Source organism: Salmo salar, chromosome 10 (assembly GCF_965601325.2).
Source record: "Salmo salar chromosome 10, fSalSal1, whole genome shotgun sequence".
Classification (NCBI taxonomy): Eukaryota; Metazoa; Chordata; class Actinopteri; order Salmoniformes; family Salmonidae; genus Salmo; species Salmo salar.
Genome location: NC_138300.1, coordinates 23060955 through 23075277, shown reverse-complemented (window position 1 = coordinate 23075277; position 14323 = coordinate 23060955). Strand labels below are relative to the sequence as shown.

The 14323-nt window shown below is 45.3% G+C and overlaps 1 protein-coding gene across 2 annotated transcripts in view; it reads left to right on the top strand.

The window, feature by feature from the left end:
* The window catches only part of LOC106613785 (single stranded DNA binding protein 4), a 134595-nt gene extending 120731 nt beyond the window's left edge, over positions 1–13864 (top strand). The window contains exons 6-18 of one of the 2 annotated variants that reach the window (XM_045687512.2): positions 4580–4663; positions 6309–6368; positions 6448–6514; positions 6603–6670; positions 7313–7377; positions 7600–7642; positions 7763–7798; positions 7928–7982; positions 9021–9091; positions 9205–9283; positions 9769–9797; positions 10003–10104; positions 10620–13864. In XM_045687512.2, coding sequence (XP_045543468.2) covers positions 4580–4663; positions 6309–6368; positions 6448–6514; positions 6603–6670; positions 7313–7377; positions 7600–7642; positions 7763–7798; positions 7928–7982; positions 9021–9091; positions 9205–9283; positions 9769–9797; positions 10003–10104; positions 10620–10781 — 921 coding nt within the window. In that variant the 3' untranslated portion in view covers positions 10782–13864. The other variant, XM_014216397.3, reaches the window with a different exon arrangement.
* The last annotated feature ends 459 nt before the right edge of the window (positions 13865–14323 follow it).

The window sequence follows — 14323 nt, the reverse complement described above, 5'->3', positions numbered from 1 at the left end:
AGTACTGTGTACAGTATGATTGTGCATGGCAGTGTGTATGTGTGTGTACAGTACTGCATACAGTATGATTGTGCATAGCAGTGTGTATGTGTGTGTACAGTAGTAGCAGGCAGTGTGTGTGTGTGTACAGTAGTAGAAGGCTGTGTGTGTGTGTGTGTGTGTGTGTGTGTGTGTGTGTGTGTGTGTGTGTGTGTGTGTGTGTGTGTACAGTAGTAGCAGGCAGTCTGTGTGTGTACAGTAGTAGCAGGCAGTGTGTGTGTGTACAGTAGTAGCAGGCAGTGTGTGTGTGTACAGTAGTAGCAGGCAGTGTGTACAGTAGTAGCAGGCAGTGTGTGTGTGTGTGTGTGTGTACAGTAGTAGCAGGCAGTGTGTGTGTGTGTGTACAGTAGTAGCAGGCAGTGTGTGTGTGTGTGTGTGTGTACAGTAGTAGCAGGCTGTGTGTGTGTGTGTGTGTGTGAGTGTGTGTGTGTGTGTGTGTGTGTGTGTGTGTGTGTGTGTGTACAGTAGTAGCAGGCAGTGTGTGTGTGTGTGTACAGTAGTAGCAGGCAGTGTGTGTGTGTGTGTACAGTAGTAGCAGGCAGTGTGTGTGTGTGTGTACAGTAGTAGCAGGCAGTGTGTGTGTGTGTGTGTGTACAGTAGTAGCAGGCAGTGTGTGTGTGTGTACAGTAGTAGCAGGCTGTGTGTGTGTGTGTGTGTGTGTGTGTGTGTGTGTGTGTGTGTGTGTGTGTGTGTGTGTGTGTGTGTGTGTGTGTGTGTGTGTGTGTGTGTACAGTAGTAGCAGGCAGTGTGTGTGTGTACAGTAGTAGCAGGCAGTGTGTATGTGTGTGTACAGTAGTAGCAGGCAGTGTGTGTGTGTGTGTGTGTGTGTGTGTGTGTGTGTGTGTGTGTGTGTGTGTGTGTGTGTGTGTGTGTGTGTGTGTGTGTGTACAGTAGTAGCAGGCAGTGTGTTTTCTAGCATCCGTCCCAGATGCAGAGGAGAGGGGTAATTAACATAGGTGACCCCAGCACTGCCGTGGTAGCAGCAGCCCAGAGAGCGAAGACTGGGCTGGGGGTAGAGGGGGGGCCCCCGCAGCTTCAAGACTCCCCTAATCTGTACCTTGCAGGCCAGGACTCAGATCAGGCTCCTGCAGGAGAGGAGAGAGAGAGAAGTGTGGAAGGAGGACCACAAAGCTTGCATGTTGGCGTCTGGCCCAGATCTGCGATTCTCCCTGGTATAGCAGGGGTCAGCCCGCTTAATAATCCTCACGCCAAAACTCCACTGCAGCAGCCCCTCTGGGAAGGGCAGGCCCAACTCACACTAGGAGAGGACAAGGAGAAACTGCCGGCACGCACAAACAGCATGTTGGCCCAGTGGGGATGGAAGAAAACAATGTCAATCCATTGGTATTACAAACACTGAAGGAGTAAACGGTGGTGATAAATGGAGCAGGGATGGTTTGTAATCTATATGTACTGTTACAGGAATATCTCTCCATAGTCGTTACTGTCATTGAAGTTGGATCACAATTGAACGTATTGTAGGTCTGTAGCCCGGGTGTAAACTCTAAATCAAGACTGTGTCTGAGTCGAGGTACCGATAGGTAGACTTGTCGAGCTTAGGGATAGTAGCTACTCTCTTGTTGAGAATCAGGTGCTGAACTCTGAGTTGGACTACCCATTGTGCTTGGAGATGGCTTGGTCTCTATGGTAGGTTAGACTGGATCCAAGAGGTAAAAGTTTGAAAATGCTTAGTAGAAGAAGAAGTGATGAGTGAATGGGACCACTGGAGAAGGAATGTTGGCATTCCTGGGCCAACCCTTTCTCTCTCTCTCCACTACCAACCACTCTGTTGTTCACTCTATCAACTGTCTGTCTGTAGCCTGGTCTGGAAGTAGCATATCGACTGACATTCCTGACCGCTGAGGCAGGAGTCATAGATACACGGCAGTGACTCACAGAAACATGCTAAACGGCTGTCAGCGCACTGTTCTCCAGTCTCTCCCCACCGAGCTGACATGTTGCCATGCCATGAGCCTGTAGAGCTGCTGCCTCTGCCCGCTGGAATGTAAGAAAGGAATGACAATGAGTGTGCATTGTGCTGTTGTTCATCCAGGCTTTGTTTGTTGTGTTTCAGTTTGGCTTTGTGCTCTGCCTACCTCTCTCAGTAGTTCCACACTGCCCTCTTGTGGTGGTGGGTGGTACTGTATATACGGTACATACATACACATGACTGGCTCAGTATAGCCATCCGTTCTGTGTTCAGTGTTACTACCCCTTCAGGGATAGCAGCAGCAGAGGTGTTGTGTTCTTCCTAATGCAGATCTGAGGAGGGGGAGTCTGGGAGTACGTCGGGGGGGTTTTGTTGATGGTTTTGTGGTACGCTGCCAAGCTGTTATCTCCTTAGCTGGGTTGAAAATGATTGTATTAATTGCTTCATTTACCCCCCCCCCCCCCCCCCCCCTCTCTCTCTCACACATACGCTCTTACAAACACAGACACTCGCACAGACACCCACACACAGTCCGGCCTCGTTGTTTTTCAGACGTGGATTGGCCTAGTATCTTTTTCTCTCTGCAGGCACACATCGAAGGGACCGCAAACCTCATGAATGCCATATGCTTCCCCATTCAGTCCTAATAGCATGGAGACTGAGGGAGGCCAGAGTAGCGAGTGGAGCTCCATTATAAGGTATTATAGAGGGCCAGATAGAGAGAGGAGGAGCAGGGGCCTGCAGGTTACAGCAGCTGGGCTAGTGTTGCCTGGCTCTGGGGGTGGCTTGTTAGACACACTGCTACGACAGACTCCCCAACAATAATAACTCTGGGGTCTGACGGAAGGACGGCGCTTCCACTGCAGCGCTAGCCCTCCATGCTAACCTGCTGAGGCCAGCTAGCGCAGCTGGTGTTAACCACAACCCAACACGCTGCTCAGGACCCACCTCAGTCATTTCTAGAACACTTCCAGTATGTCAGAGCTACCACTCTATAGATGCAGCCACATTTGTTACCATTTAAAAATGGAATATTTGTCTCCAGTCAATATTGGTAAGAATTGGGAATGAAAGCACAAGGCCACTATGGTAAGTGGGTTTTATATACAAAACACATACTTGTGAAGACTTCATGTGAAACACTCTGTTGGGCAACAATTAATGTGGATTCAATACACCACGCTGCAAACACTTCATCTCAAGAGCTCCTCATAGATCCACAGCTATGTGCCTTTATCAACATGGCTCTCACATGGAGAAGCCTGTACGTGAGGTGGCTGAGGAGGACAATGGCTGACAGCCTACCCCATTTACCCTGTACACCTCTCAACCACCCAGGTTTGACTTGCTGCTTGACTTCTCGGGCTGAAGCATTTCTGTACTGCATCTGTAATGAATCTTTTATAAAATAATAGTTGAATGCATTAGAGTCGAGGTTTTTATCCCTTTGTTTATTCTGCTCGAGCAGTGCCCACGGGTTTTCACTGCTCTCCTCTGTCAGCTCACCACCGTCTCCCCGGTGCCAGAGCTTCTCATGGTGGGTGAGAATGAGAAGATGCTGCTGGTATCTGTGCAGCTGCTGCTGCTCGGTCTGTTGGAACTGAAGAGAGCTTGTTTGATTTACCGAGAATGAGGTTTCATCAGACAGGTTGGATCTTCCTAGTGAGATGACGTTGAATAGTAGAATTGTCTCCTGGCCAGGTGCAAAGAACTGCAAACGATCAGTGTCTCTCTGCTGCCGTGGAAAGACGTTCAGGTGAAATGGGGACGTATGTGTGTGTGTGGAAGGGCTTGGTACTCATCCAGGTGTGTGTCTGGTATTGCTGATTTGAAAGGGCAGGATTACCAGTCTGCAACATTACCTGAAGGCTTCAAGGGTAGTGTGTGTGTGTGTGTGTGTGTGTGTGTGTGTGTGTGTGTGTGTGTGTGTGTGTGTGTGTGTGTGTGTGTGTGTGTGTGTGTGTGTGTGTGTGTGTGTGTGTGTGTGTGTGTGTGTGTGTGTGTGTGTGTGTGTGTGTGGAGAGAGAGAGTGTTGCATGGTTACCTGAGTGCTTCAGGTCTCATGGAGGTTCACAGACTGGTTGATAACACGCGGCTGTGAACGTGTGTGGTCTCCTCTCTGTACACTGTATGACTCTGGCTTTACATATGGCTTGTTAAAGTTGGAACAGGTCCTGGTTTGAAGGTGGTTGCTTAGCGGATTATCTGAGGTTAGTTATCGGTTGTTCCATATCTCATATGTTTACATAGTTCCTGTATATGATCAGCTCTTTTGTCATCTTTTTTTTACACAGAGAGATGTTCTGTTGGTTAGAAATTAAGTTTAAGAGATTCATTGTGTTAATTATATTTCATTGGACATATTATTCAACACAAAGATGTATGATGTATTTAAATAACTATATTGGAGATCCATACATTCATATGTGTTGTGGTAGGGATCTACGGTACAGACGTTATGAACAGTTAGCCATAGTGGTGTATTGTACTGCTGCTTCTGTCCTGTGCTGCTGTTATTGTGTGGTAGACGGAGCAGCTACAGCCAGTTTCAGTCCATGGTCCTCCAAGCATCACTGTATCACTCACCTCCCTCCCTCTTCTCTCTTAAAGGGACCTCCCGGCTCCCAGCCGTCACCCCACGCACAGCCACCCCCACACAACCCCAACAACCCCATGATGGGACCTCACGGCCAGGTAAGACACACTCACACATACCCTGGTCTCTCACACACACTCTGCCCCCTCTCTCTCGCCTTTTGCTGCACGGGCAGGGACACACTTTTTTTTCGTGCCACGTCGATACAGATGCGCCCGGAAGGGATTTTCTTAGCAGGTTAGAAGAGCATTTTCGCTAACCCTAACCCCTTTCCTAACCTAATTCTCCTAACCTGCCACATTCTCCCTACCTGCTGCATAATTTCTCCTAACCTGCTATGAAAAAGTAACTTGTGGCGTGAAAAGAGTGTTTCTCACACAGGCAGGCAGTCCCTCTTCCACTTTCTCACTCAATCACTATCTCCCTCTGCCTATCCACTCACACTGAGGCCTCTGTTCTCTTCCTCCCTCTCTTCCTCTTCTACACCCACTCACTCCTTATCTGTCTCTCTCTCTTCGTCTCACTCACTCACTCACTCACTCACTCACTCACTCACTCACTCACTCACTCACTCACTCACTCACTCACTCACTCACTCACTCACTCACTCACTCACTCACCCACACCCCCTCTCCCCCTACTCCCACTCCTAACCTGGCTCCCACCCCCCACAACATATGTCTATACAAACTGCCCTGCTACCTAGTTGTGGACAGACAGACAGACAGACAGTGGCCATGACGCTGTAGATAGGATAAATAATTCAGTTGTGTTGGCCCAGCTGTAGGAAGGAGAGGAGGGGAGGAGCAGGCCGACTCTCTCCTCTTCCTAAGCCCAGCACTCACTATCCCATCTCCCATCAATATCCCATTAATATTGCAGCAGTGCCTGACGCTGTGGAGCGCTCGTACACAAACTCACCACAACTTGGCTAAGACAAAGGCAGAGGGGGAGAGATGGAGATTGGGGGAGAGAGACAGGAAGGGACCTAAGGGGAGAGAGAGGGGGTGGAGGGGAAACGGCAGTTTTTCCCTTCAGGGCCTGGTCATTATATAAGCTGTCCTCCAGCTGGCCTCGTTTCCCCTCGCCCAACTAGTAGCTTGCGTTTAATTGGCTCTGAAAGCCTGTTTCTTTGTTGTCATGGTGTCATGTTTCGCCTGCCTGTACGCATTTCTGATAGCGTGATAATGTGTTTGTAATGATTTACTGTCAATCACACTGGTTAGTTGCACTCTTGATGATTATATTATATTTAAGTTTGTTGTCCCTTGATGGATTAAATTATTTTCTGAATTTCTTTGCTTCGTTAGATACGTCGAGCTATTTTCTGTGGTTGCATCACACTGTAGAAATGTTTCTTGTAGCTCTCTGTGGTACGATGGTCAGTACAGTGTGTGGATGCATATTGAAAAACAGATTCACTACCCTCCCAGCCACATCCACCACCCATCTGTACCCTCATCCGCTACTGTTCCCTCATTCCACATGCTGCGTCACCCACAACCATGTGCACCCTCGGCTATATATCTGTCTCTCGGTCTCTGTATGTTCTATTTGTTTTCAGCATCCGAGGACTGGTCTTCAGAACCCTGACACAACCTTTGCCATGTGTAGAATGACAACAAAGCACCTTCAAACTTGGAGCTTTTTCTCCAGCACAATGGCTCCCCCTGCTGACAGCTGCAAGTAACACAGTAGCATGATGGATAGGACTAATGTTAACATCTGTCCTCCTCCCCACAGCCTTTCATGTCCCCACGGTACCCAGGTGGACCTCGTCCCTCACTTCGCATGCCAAATCAGGTAAGGTATCCATCTCTGAGGTGTACATTTTTAGGGAGTTGAATGCTCTGTGCTAATGTTTCTCTCTCTCTCCCTTCAGCCATCTGTGGGAGTTCCAGGGTCACAACCACTCCTGCCAAACAGTCTGGATCCCACTAGACCACAGGGTATAACTTAAGGATATGTGCTTGTAAAATGTATTTGGTCTGAAATTGTCCCATGCTGACAACTTTCTCTCAATTGTTCCTCCTCCAGGACATCCAAACATGGGCGGCCCGATGCGGATGAACCCCCCTAGAGGGATGGGCGGCATGGGCCCACAGGTACAGCCAGGCACCATCCCTCTCCCCTAAAGTCTGCTGCTCCACCCCTCTGTCCATGAACCCCATGTCCCTTTACAGCACAACACACTGAACACACAAGGTTTTATTCATCTCTACTTTATTCCATAAATTTAGTCTCAACCTTTTTCTATCGGTCTCAAAGCAAGCCTGACATAATACCTCTCAAGTACCACTCTCTCCTCTTTGAGTTTTTAATTCCGCTGTCTAGTTTCCAATCACCAAGTCAGTCAGTTTGAGCATCGTGGCCCTCTGTGCCCTGCTGCCCTTCTCCCCGCCTCCCTTACTGTGTGACTTTGGCAGTCAACAATTCAGCAGCTGGTGCGGCATCTGCTCGACAAGTGTAATCGTCTGCTGAACAAAACTCTACCTCTGAGTGGAGCTGCTCTGTGTCCTGCCCCACGCTGCCGTCCTGCCAAGCCCCCACTGTGCAGCCATCACATCACAACTTAGACACACACAAGTCCGCCCCTGTTATCGTTATACACATACATTACTAATCAGGATCGAGTCATTAAAATCTCAGCACCTGGCTCAAACAGAACAAATGAGAGTGTGATCCCTGGCATGTATTCTCCTCGGTGGTATGAAAGGTTGACGCGGTGTGTTCCTCTCCCTGTGTAGAACTATGGTGGTGGAATGAGGCCTCCTCCCAACTCGATGGGGCCAGGAATGCCAGGGATGAACATGTGAGTACAGTCATTCTCCAAAGGCATTTCATCACCTCCATCTACTTCCCATAATGTTTTATTTTGTCCAAATATCTGAATTACTAATACAATTTCTATTAATAGCACTGATGGGACGTAAGAATATTTGACAAGCAACAATTTGAGGGAATACAAGCTCTAATTTGTTCTGCAGTGAGCCTCTCTCACACAACCTCTTCTCCTCCCCTCTGTCTGTCTCAGGGGTCCTGGAGGTCGAGGTTGGCCCAATCCCAACGCAAACTCAGTAAGTCCTGCCCACTCCCCTTCTCAATCACTCTAATGCCTCATTGGTTTTAGAGCCATTTCTTTGTTGTGAAAGTCACACGTTTACTGATTGTGTCCCCTTTCTGTTCTCTCTCTCTAGATAGCCTATTCCTCCTCATCTCCTGGAAACTATGTGGTAAGTCTCAAGCCTAAACAATGACTAGTATTGTTGGCCATAGCTGACATCTGATTGCTACTTTATATGTCCAGATGTTTTGGGAATATCATTCCTCTAAATCTCTCTCTCCTCTCGTCTTTATCCCAGGGTCCTCCAGGGGGCGGAGGCCCACCAGGAACTCCCATCATGCCTAGCCCAGGAGGTTCGTCCTACTTATTTGTCTCCATGTGCCTCCTCACTCATCCCACTCTAATTAAACTCCCAGTGCTCATTTACTTTGTGGGCGCAGCCACACTGACATATTGAGTGATATTGTATGTTAAACAACCGTAGCTATTTATGTGTGGTCTATACTGGACCTGTGTAAATTAGCAGAGTATTGAGCTGTGCTCATCTGACTGTGATCAGTCTGATGTTCCTGTTGAGGACAGCACAGACAGAATAAACTGCTCTGGTCTACCATCCTGTGGATGTGCCGTTTTTGTTCGGGTTTGGAGCGGTTTCTTTTTGTGTCCACTATTTATTATTTATATACATACTTCTATTGTGATGCGTTGCCTGGGCAACCTGTGCACAGTGCTCCTTACACGTAGAGCTGGAACACAGTTTTCCACTGCAGTCGCCAAGGCCCCCCCCCCCCCCCCCGCGCTCCGCCACACCCTCCGTCACGACTGCACAACCTGCTGCACAACCTACACCCAGGGCCACAAACAGGCATCAAACCCCACACTATCTTTCTTTTTCTCCCTTTCTCTTGCTCTCTCGCTTGCTCCCCTTCTCGCTTCCCTTCTCGCTCCCTCTTTTTCCCTCTCTCTTTCACTCGTTCTCTCTTATCTATCCCTTAATTTGTTATATACATGTATCTCCTACTCTCACCACACTGCAATGTCAGCTCAAGGTCACCTCTATCCTCATATTCTATTCAGGATGGAGACACAAGGAGAGCAGTATGATGTGCTGGTCCTGTTTACTTCCCACTGGCTCTGTAGTCATCAGGATTTAACCCCAAGTTCATGGAAACATGAGATATGAAAAGTGTGAGACATTAGGCTTTCCCAATCCATGTGGCTAGATGAATTATAACCTGCATGTGTCTGTATGGAGCATTGTCATGTTTGGTGGTTTTGTAGAGTTCAATCTCAAAGCTGTCCATGCATGTGGCTGAAGGAAATACAGAACAACACTGTGTAGTTGTGTTCAGAGTTACTGTAGCCTGGACTAACTGTTTCCTTCTCACCAGACTCCACAAATTCCAGTGAAAACATCTACACAATGATGAATCCTATTGGCCCTGGTGGTAACAGACCTAATGTAAGCGAGCTCTTTGTTTTTCATGGGTTTCCTGTTTTCAAATCGGTAGAGGTGATCATTATATAATTGAATATGATAATGACAAAGATCAGTAAGTTGTAACTTTTTTACAGTTCCCGATGGGGCCGGGCCCTGATGGCCCGATGGGTGGAATGGGAAGCATGGAGCCACACCATATGAACGGATCGCTAGGTGAGTTTTAACAGCAGCGATCAGCTGATCAATCATTTAGAATATTCTTCTCTGAAAATTGCGTGTCAATATTAGGCAGTAATTTAGAACTACCGTAGAATATTGACGTGGTCATCTAGTTTAAATTGTTGAAAATCGGTAGCAGAGTCCTGTGAGAAGTAGCACTTTCCTATTGTGACAATGCCCTCTTGTGGACGGTAGAGGGAATGCTCCCTTCATAGTAGTATTGATTGAAGTGGAAGCAGATTATGTGGGCAGCACGCAGGCACATTGATTATGTAGACAGGTGAGACATGATCGATGAAGCCAATGAAGTTGAGTCTCATCTGTATTTGAAACAAATAGCTTAATTAAAGCACATTAGCTGTGTTAAGTGTTGAATGTGATCCCCAGCCAGAGATGTTGATTATAGCTTTACAGTGATGAGCTTTTCTCTCATGTCAATCTCTCTCTCTCTCTCTCTCTCTCTCTCTCGTTGTTTTCAGGCTCTGGTGACATGGATGGGTTGCCAAAGGTAAGCCTCTATAAAAGACTCCATATTAGATAGACTTACATTCATTTCAACCCACACCCATCAGCTAAAGTTTATCCAAAGCACTTATAATACTGATGATTTGGTTTGGACCCAAACCATGACATCCAGTCACTAGAAATGGCTGATGAGAGTGGAAAGGCCTGTCTTGGTAAATCTTGATTTGTTTCTTTCTCGGTTTGTGTAGAATTCTCCCAACAACATGGCAGGCATGAACAATCCCCCGGGAACTCCGCGGGATGATGGGGAGATGGCAGGCAACTTTTTAAACCCATTCCAAAGTGAAAGTGTGAGTTCTCCAGAGTGGTTCTCTTCCCTAACCTGCAACCATCAGGCAGCGTGCTTCAGTGAACAAATTCTCATCTCACTGCTGACTTTATTCCTATATCCTAAACGCTTTCCCTTCGGTCTTTACTTCACGTTGTCGAAATTAGATTTGTTTTATAATGTCAACGTAGAAAATTCCTAATTACCTGGCTGTCTCATAAAGCAGTCTGCTTGTTAACACATTTTTACGTTGACTAAATCGTAATTACATTGAGTGAAGTTGCTTATTGCTTGCATGTTGAATTGGCATCATATGAACAGTGTAATATAGCATTGGCTCATCTATTTCCCCCCTTCCCTTCTTCTCTCTTTGCAGTATTCACCCAACATGACGATGAGTGTGTGATTTATTTTTTATTTTATCTTTTATTCTATTTTATTTTGTTTCTTTTTTATCTCTCCCCCTTACCCTCCCACCCCACTGCATCTTGCATTGCCCCCCCCCCCCCTCCCCCGGATGGCGTGCTGTGTTTTCAGCCCCCCGGGATGTCACTGGAGTGCAGGACTCCCATCAAGATCACCCATCCCAGTGTGTGCAAAGTGGGGCTTCTGAACAGGAAACAGTCTCAGAGCCACAGGAAGAGCCAGCTCAGTGACTCCCCCTGTCCGCCTGGTTTCCTCACAGGCCCAGGACAGTGAGAGTGGGGGACTCTGGCTGTCTTGTCTGCAGGAACCTTCCTCAGCAACAGTTCTCTCAGCATCAAGGCTGGTGGCTCCACTCTACTTTATCATGTTATTATTTGTTTGTTCAAATGTTGTTTTTGCATGCAGCAGTTGCGAGGTTTGAGGCTCACCTTCATTCAGTTAATGTGTCCTTGTTTTGAAATGAAAAGCTTAACTGGTGATGCATTAGGGCAAGAACAGTTTATTATGTTTGTATTTTATTAATAATAATGATATCATTTTCATAATTGATATTGTTATGATGTAGTTATCATTTCCTGTTAAGGGCACATTGTATCTCAACAACATCGACAACAGAATAAGCACACACTCAAAAAATGCACAATGACACTTCTGTTTACATGATTTTAGGTATTTGATGTTTCTTGTTTGTTTTTTTTGTCTCAACGCCCTACGCATACCTCTGTTCTGTTCTTCGCAGAACTTGTAGCCAATGTCTTTACTACCAGAAAACCATGGCACCAAAATGTAAACACTCAAGCAGAGTGTGATAGGAGTACAAGAATAGCTCTTCACCTGCTTGAAATCACTCATCTAGGAATGATCCTTCCTAAGACTCCCATCCATGTTAGCACTGGAGTTCCCCAAAACGTCAATGTGAAAATGGAGGCGATATCAGAAACTTCTTAATCCTTTGGTACTCTAGTCTGTCAGTCTTCTACATGTCTGGTCACACGTACCCCTCCCAAAATGTTGAGTCAGTGTATATAAGTGTTTGTTCAGGCTTGTTGCATTACTGTGCAAAGATGGACTGATCAAATGTAATTTGGACAATTGCTAATTCTACTTTCAGTTCAGGTGGCTTTGAACATGTATTATTCTGTCTTGCAACCTGTGTCCTTCCAATTCAGTAAAGACAGAAAGGGTTTTACAGACCCTCTATGTTCTTCTATGGATTTGCTCTTGCCTGTAAATACAACATATTTAGCTTGTATTGTGCTTGTTTATTTGTTGTTTTGATATACAACTTGTCTGTGAATCCTGAAAGTGGATCCTTCTCCTCCTGCATTGCTTTGACTGTTACCCTGCATACAATCTCGAGGCTCAATCTTTATTTACTGATTATGTCATACAGGCCACTTGCTATCGGTTTCCACGTCGTTGTTGTTGGTGTACAAACCTCTATCTGCTTCCTTCCAGTTAGGGTTGACCTCACAGATCCTTATGATCCGGTGTCTGACCCCTCTCACATGCAACCATAGTTTAGAGAGGGGCCAACTCCACAGAGCTCCCATCCACCTGTCCCCTCTGTGGGTCTGGGCCTGTCCACGGGCTGCTAGATCCTGGGTATGGGGTGGCTGTAGCACCACTGGTGATGGGAGTGTGAAATGACTGGAGTGACTGCACGGTGTGGCTTAATTCACTCTCCCCGCTACAAGAAAGGAGTGCTCTATAGAACCGAGTAGCTTTTAGTCCACCTACTCACACTTGAATATGTACTTTGAGAAATTAGAGAATTCCACCTGGTTGGACTGAATTGTGAGTCAAACTGTGTCTATTATTTTAGTTTTTTGTTTTATTTAGTTTGAATTTCTATGAAGTCTATTCAAGAAATTGTGTGCAAAAAAGGCCATAGAAAATGTACACCTAAGGAATGAATTGACCCAAGGCTGTTCCTCAAACTTTCATGTGATTTTCTTATGTTTTGTGCTTCTTTGAACAGTTAAGCGGCAGATAACGTTTATTTCAAAAAGTCATTTTTCAACAAGCTACATATTTCTGTTCTTATTTAATATCATTCTGGCCCCTGTCTGTGATTTGGTATTTTGCCAGTGACCTTGCTATAGTGTTGGCAGATACTTTTATGGAGTAGCTTGGATTCAGAGCTACACAGATTCAGAGCTGAACAGGGACATCTTCTGGGTAAGTTGTTTTGAGGAACGACTAGCTCCAGCGTTCCTCTAGCAGACTGACTGGCACACAGCCCTCTGTCCCCCACCCGCCCCCCTACAGCCCCATCCTCACACTGTTGAGCCCCCCTTTCCTTTAATTTCCTTTTTGTAAATACTGTATAATGCATTTTGATATCATTGACATGTTTTGATATGTCAGTCACTACCAATGAATACAGCTGAAAGTAAATTATAAATGAACTGTCCATGTTTTCATAATAAAGAGACGATGTGCTGGACATTTGATTGGCCATAACAAAATTGTGGTAAAAATGAAATATGCATGAACATACAGTAACTGCACCCTAAACACTTATTTCTGGTCGGGATACATATGTGAAAATAAACTGTCATCCATTTAGCTGGGTTTGATGCGTCGTTTGATTATCTTGTAAGGACAGAGAGGGCGGTGAAGGGGATGTATGATGTCAATGATGCTGTTTATTCTTGCAATTGGAGCGGCCTCACTCTGTCCTTGTCTTCTATTACCAATATAAATAATCTCAAATGGTTTCTAAGAATGGTTATTGCCTACTCAAATGCCATCGTCTCAGTAAAACATGTGACCACCTATTATTACAGTTTTTAATATGAAGGATTTTTAACAATTTAAGAACTTTAGAAAGGAAAACATACTTAATGTCATTTTAAATTAAAGAACAGATCAAAAGTAATGCTTATGCGGAAAAACTGTGTCCTTGCTATTCACTCCTGATGAAATAGCGTTGTATATATTGATTCTCACTGATCCTCTCTCAGTCCTCTGTGTATAACAAATGTTGGCCATCTCTGTACTTCTATTGTGATGTATAATACTGTAACATTAGGAAGATTTGCGGGTGATGGGATGGTTGTGTGGGGCAGGGGTCAAGGGGAGGGGATATAAATATTCTCCTGTACCGTTCATTGTCCTTTCTGATGACATGGCAGTATTCTATATGAAGCAGTCTGTCCCTTGGGTTTGCTTTGTATTTCATGGTAGGATAGTTCAGATCTTGTCTTAGGGAGTTAGGTGTCTTGTGTAGGTAATAAATATGTCCTTTGTATGTTTCTTTATATTGTAAAGTTTCTTTAGACTGAAAGAAAAACGGATAATTTGCTTATCAAAAAAGAAACTGCATCAATAATAAATGTAATTTGATTTTTCCTCGTTTGTTCGAGTCTTTTTTTCTGTGCACATCTGATCATCAGTGTGTATTTATTTTATTAATTGACACTTCACACAGCCTGATGCTTTTCAAACTTTTGCAAGCAATCGTAAAATATGACAGCTCATTTGAGAATAATGTAGCCATTAAGAGAATAAAAAGGGATTAATCTCCCAAAGTATCTTATACCCCCTGTAAGACAGTAATAATAATTTACTAAATTGTAAATGTGTGGTTTGAACCTATTTCAATGTTATTGGCAACCCTATAAATTCATTCAATAATTTTTTTGAACCAATTATATATACACTAGATGACTACCTGGGTGCTGTTTTGAAGCAGCCGCGCCTCCATCTTGGCACTCCCCCACAATTGTAAAACATTTTGGGAAGCTATAAGCAATAAGACCTGAGGAGGTCTGGTATATGGCCAATATACCACAGTTAAGGGCTGTTCT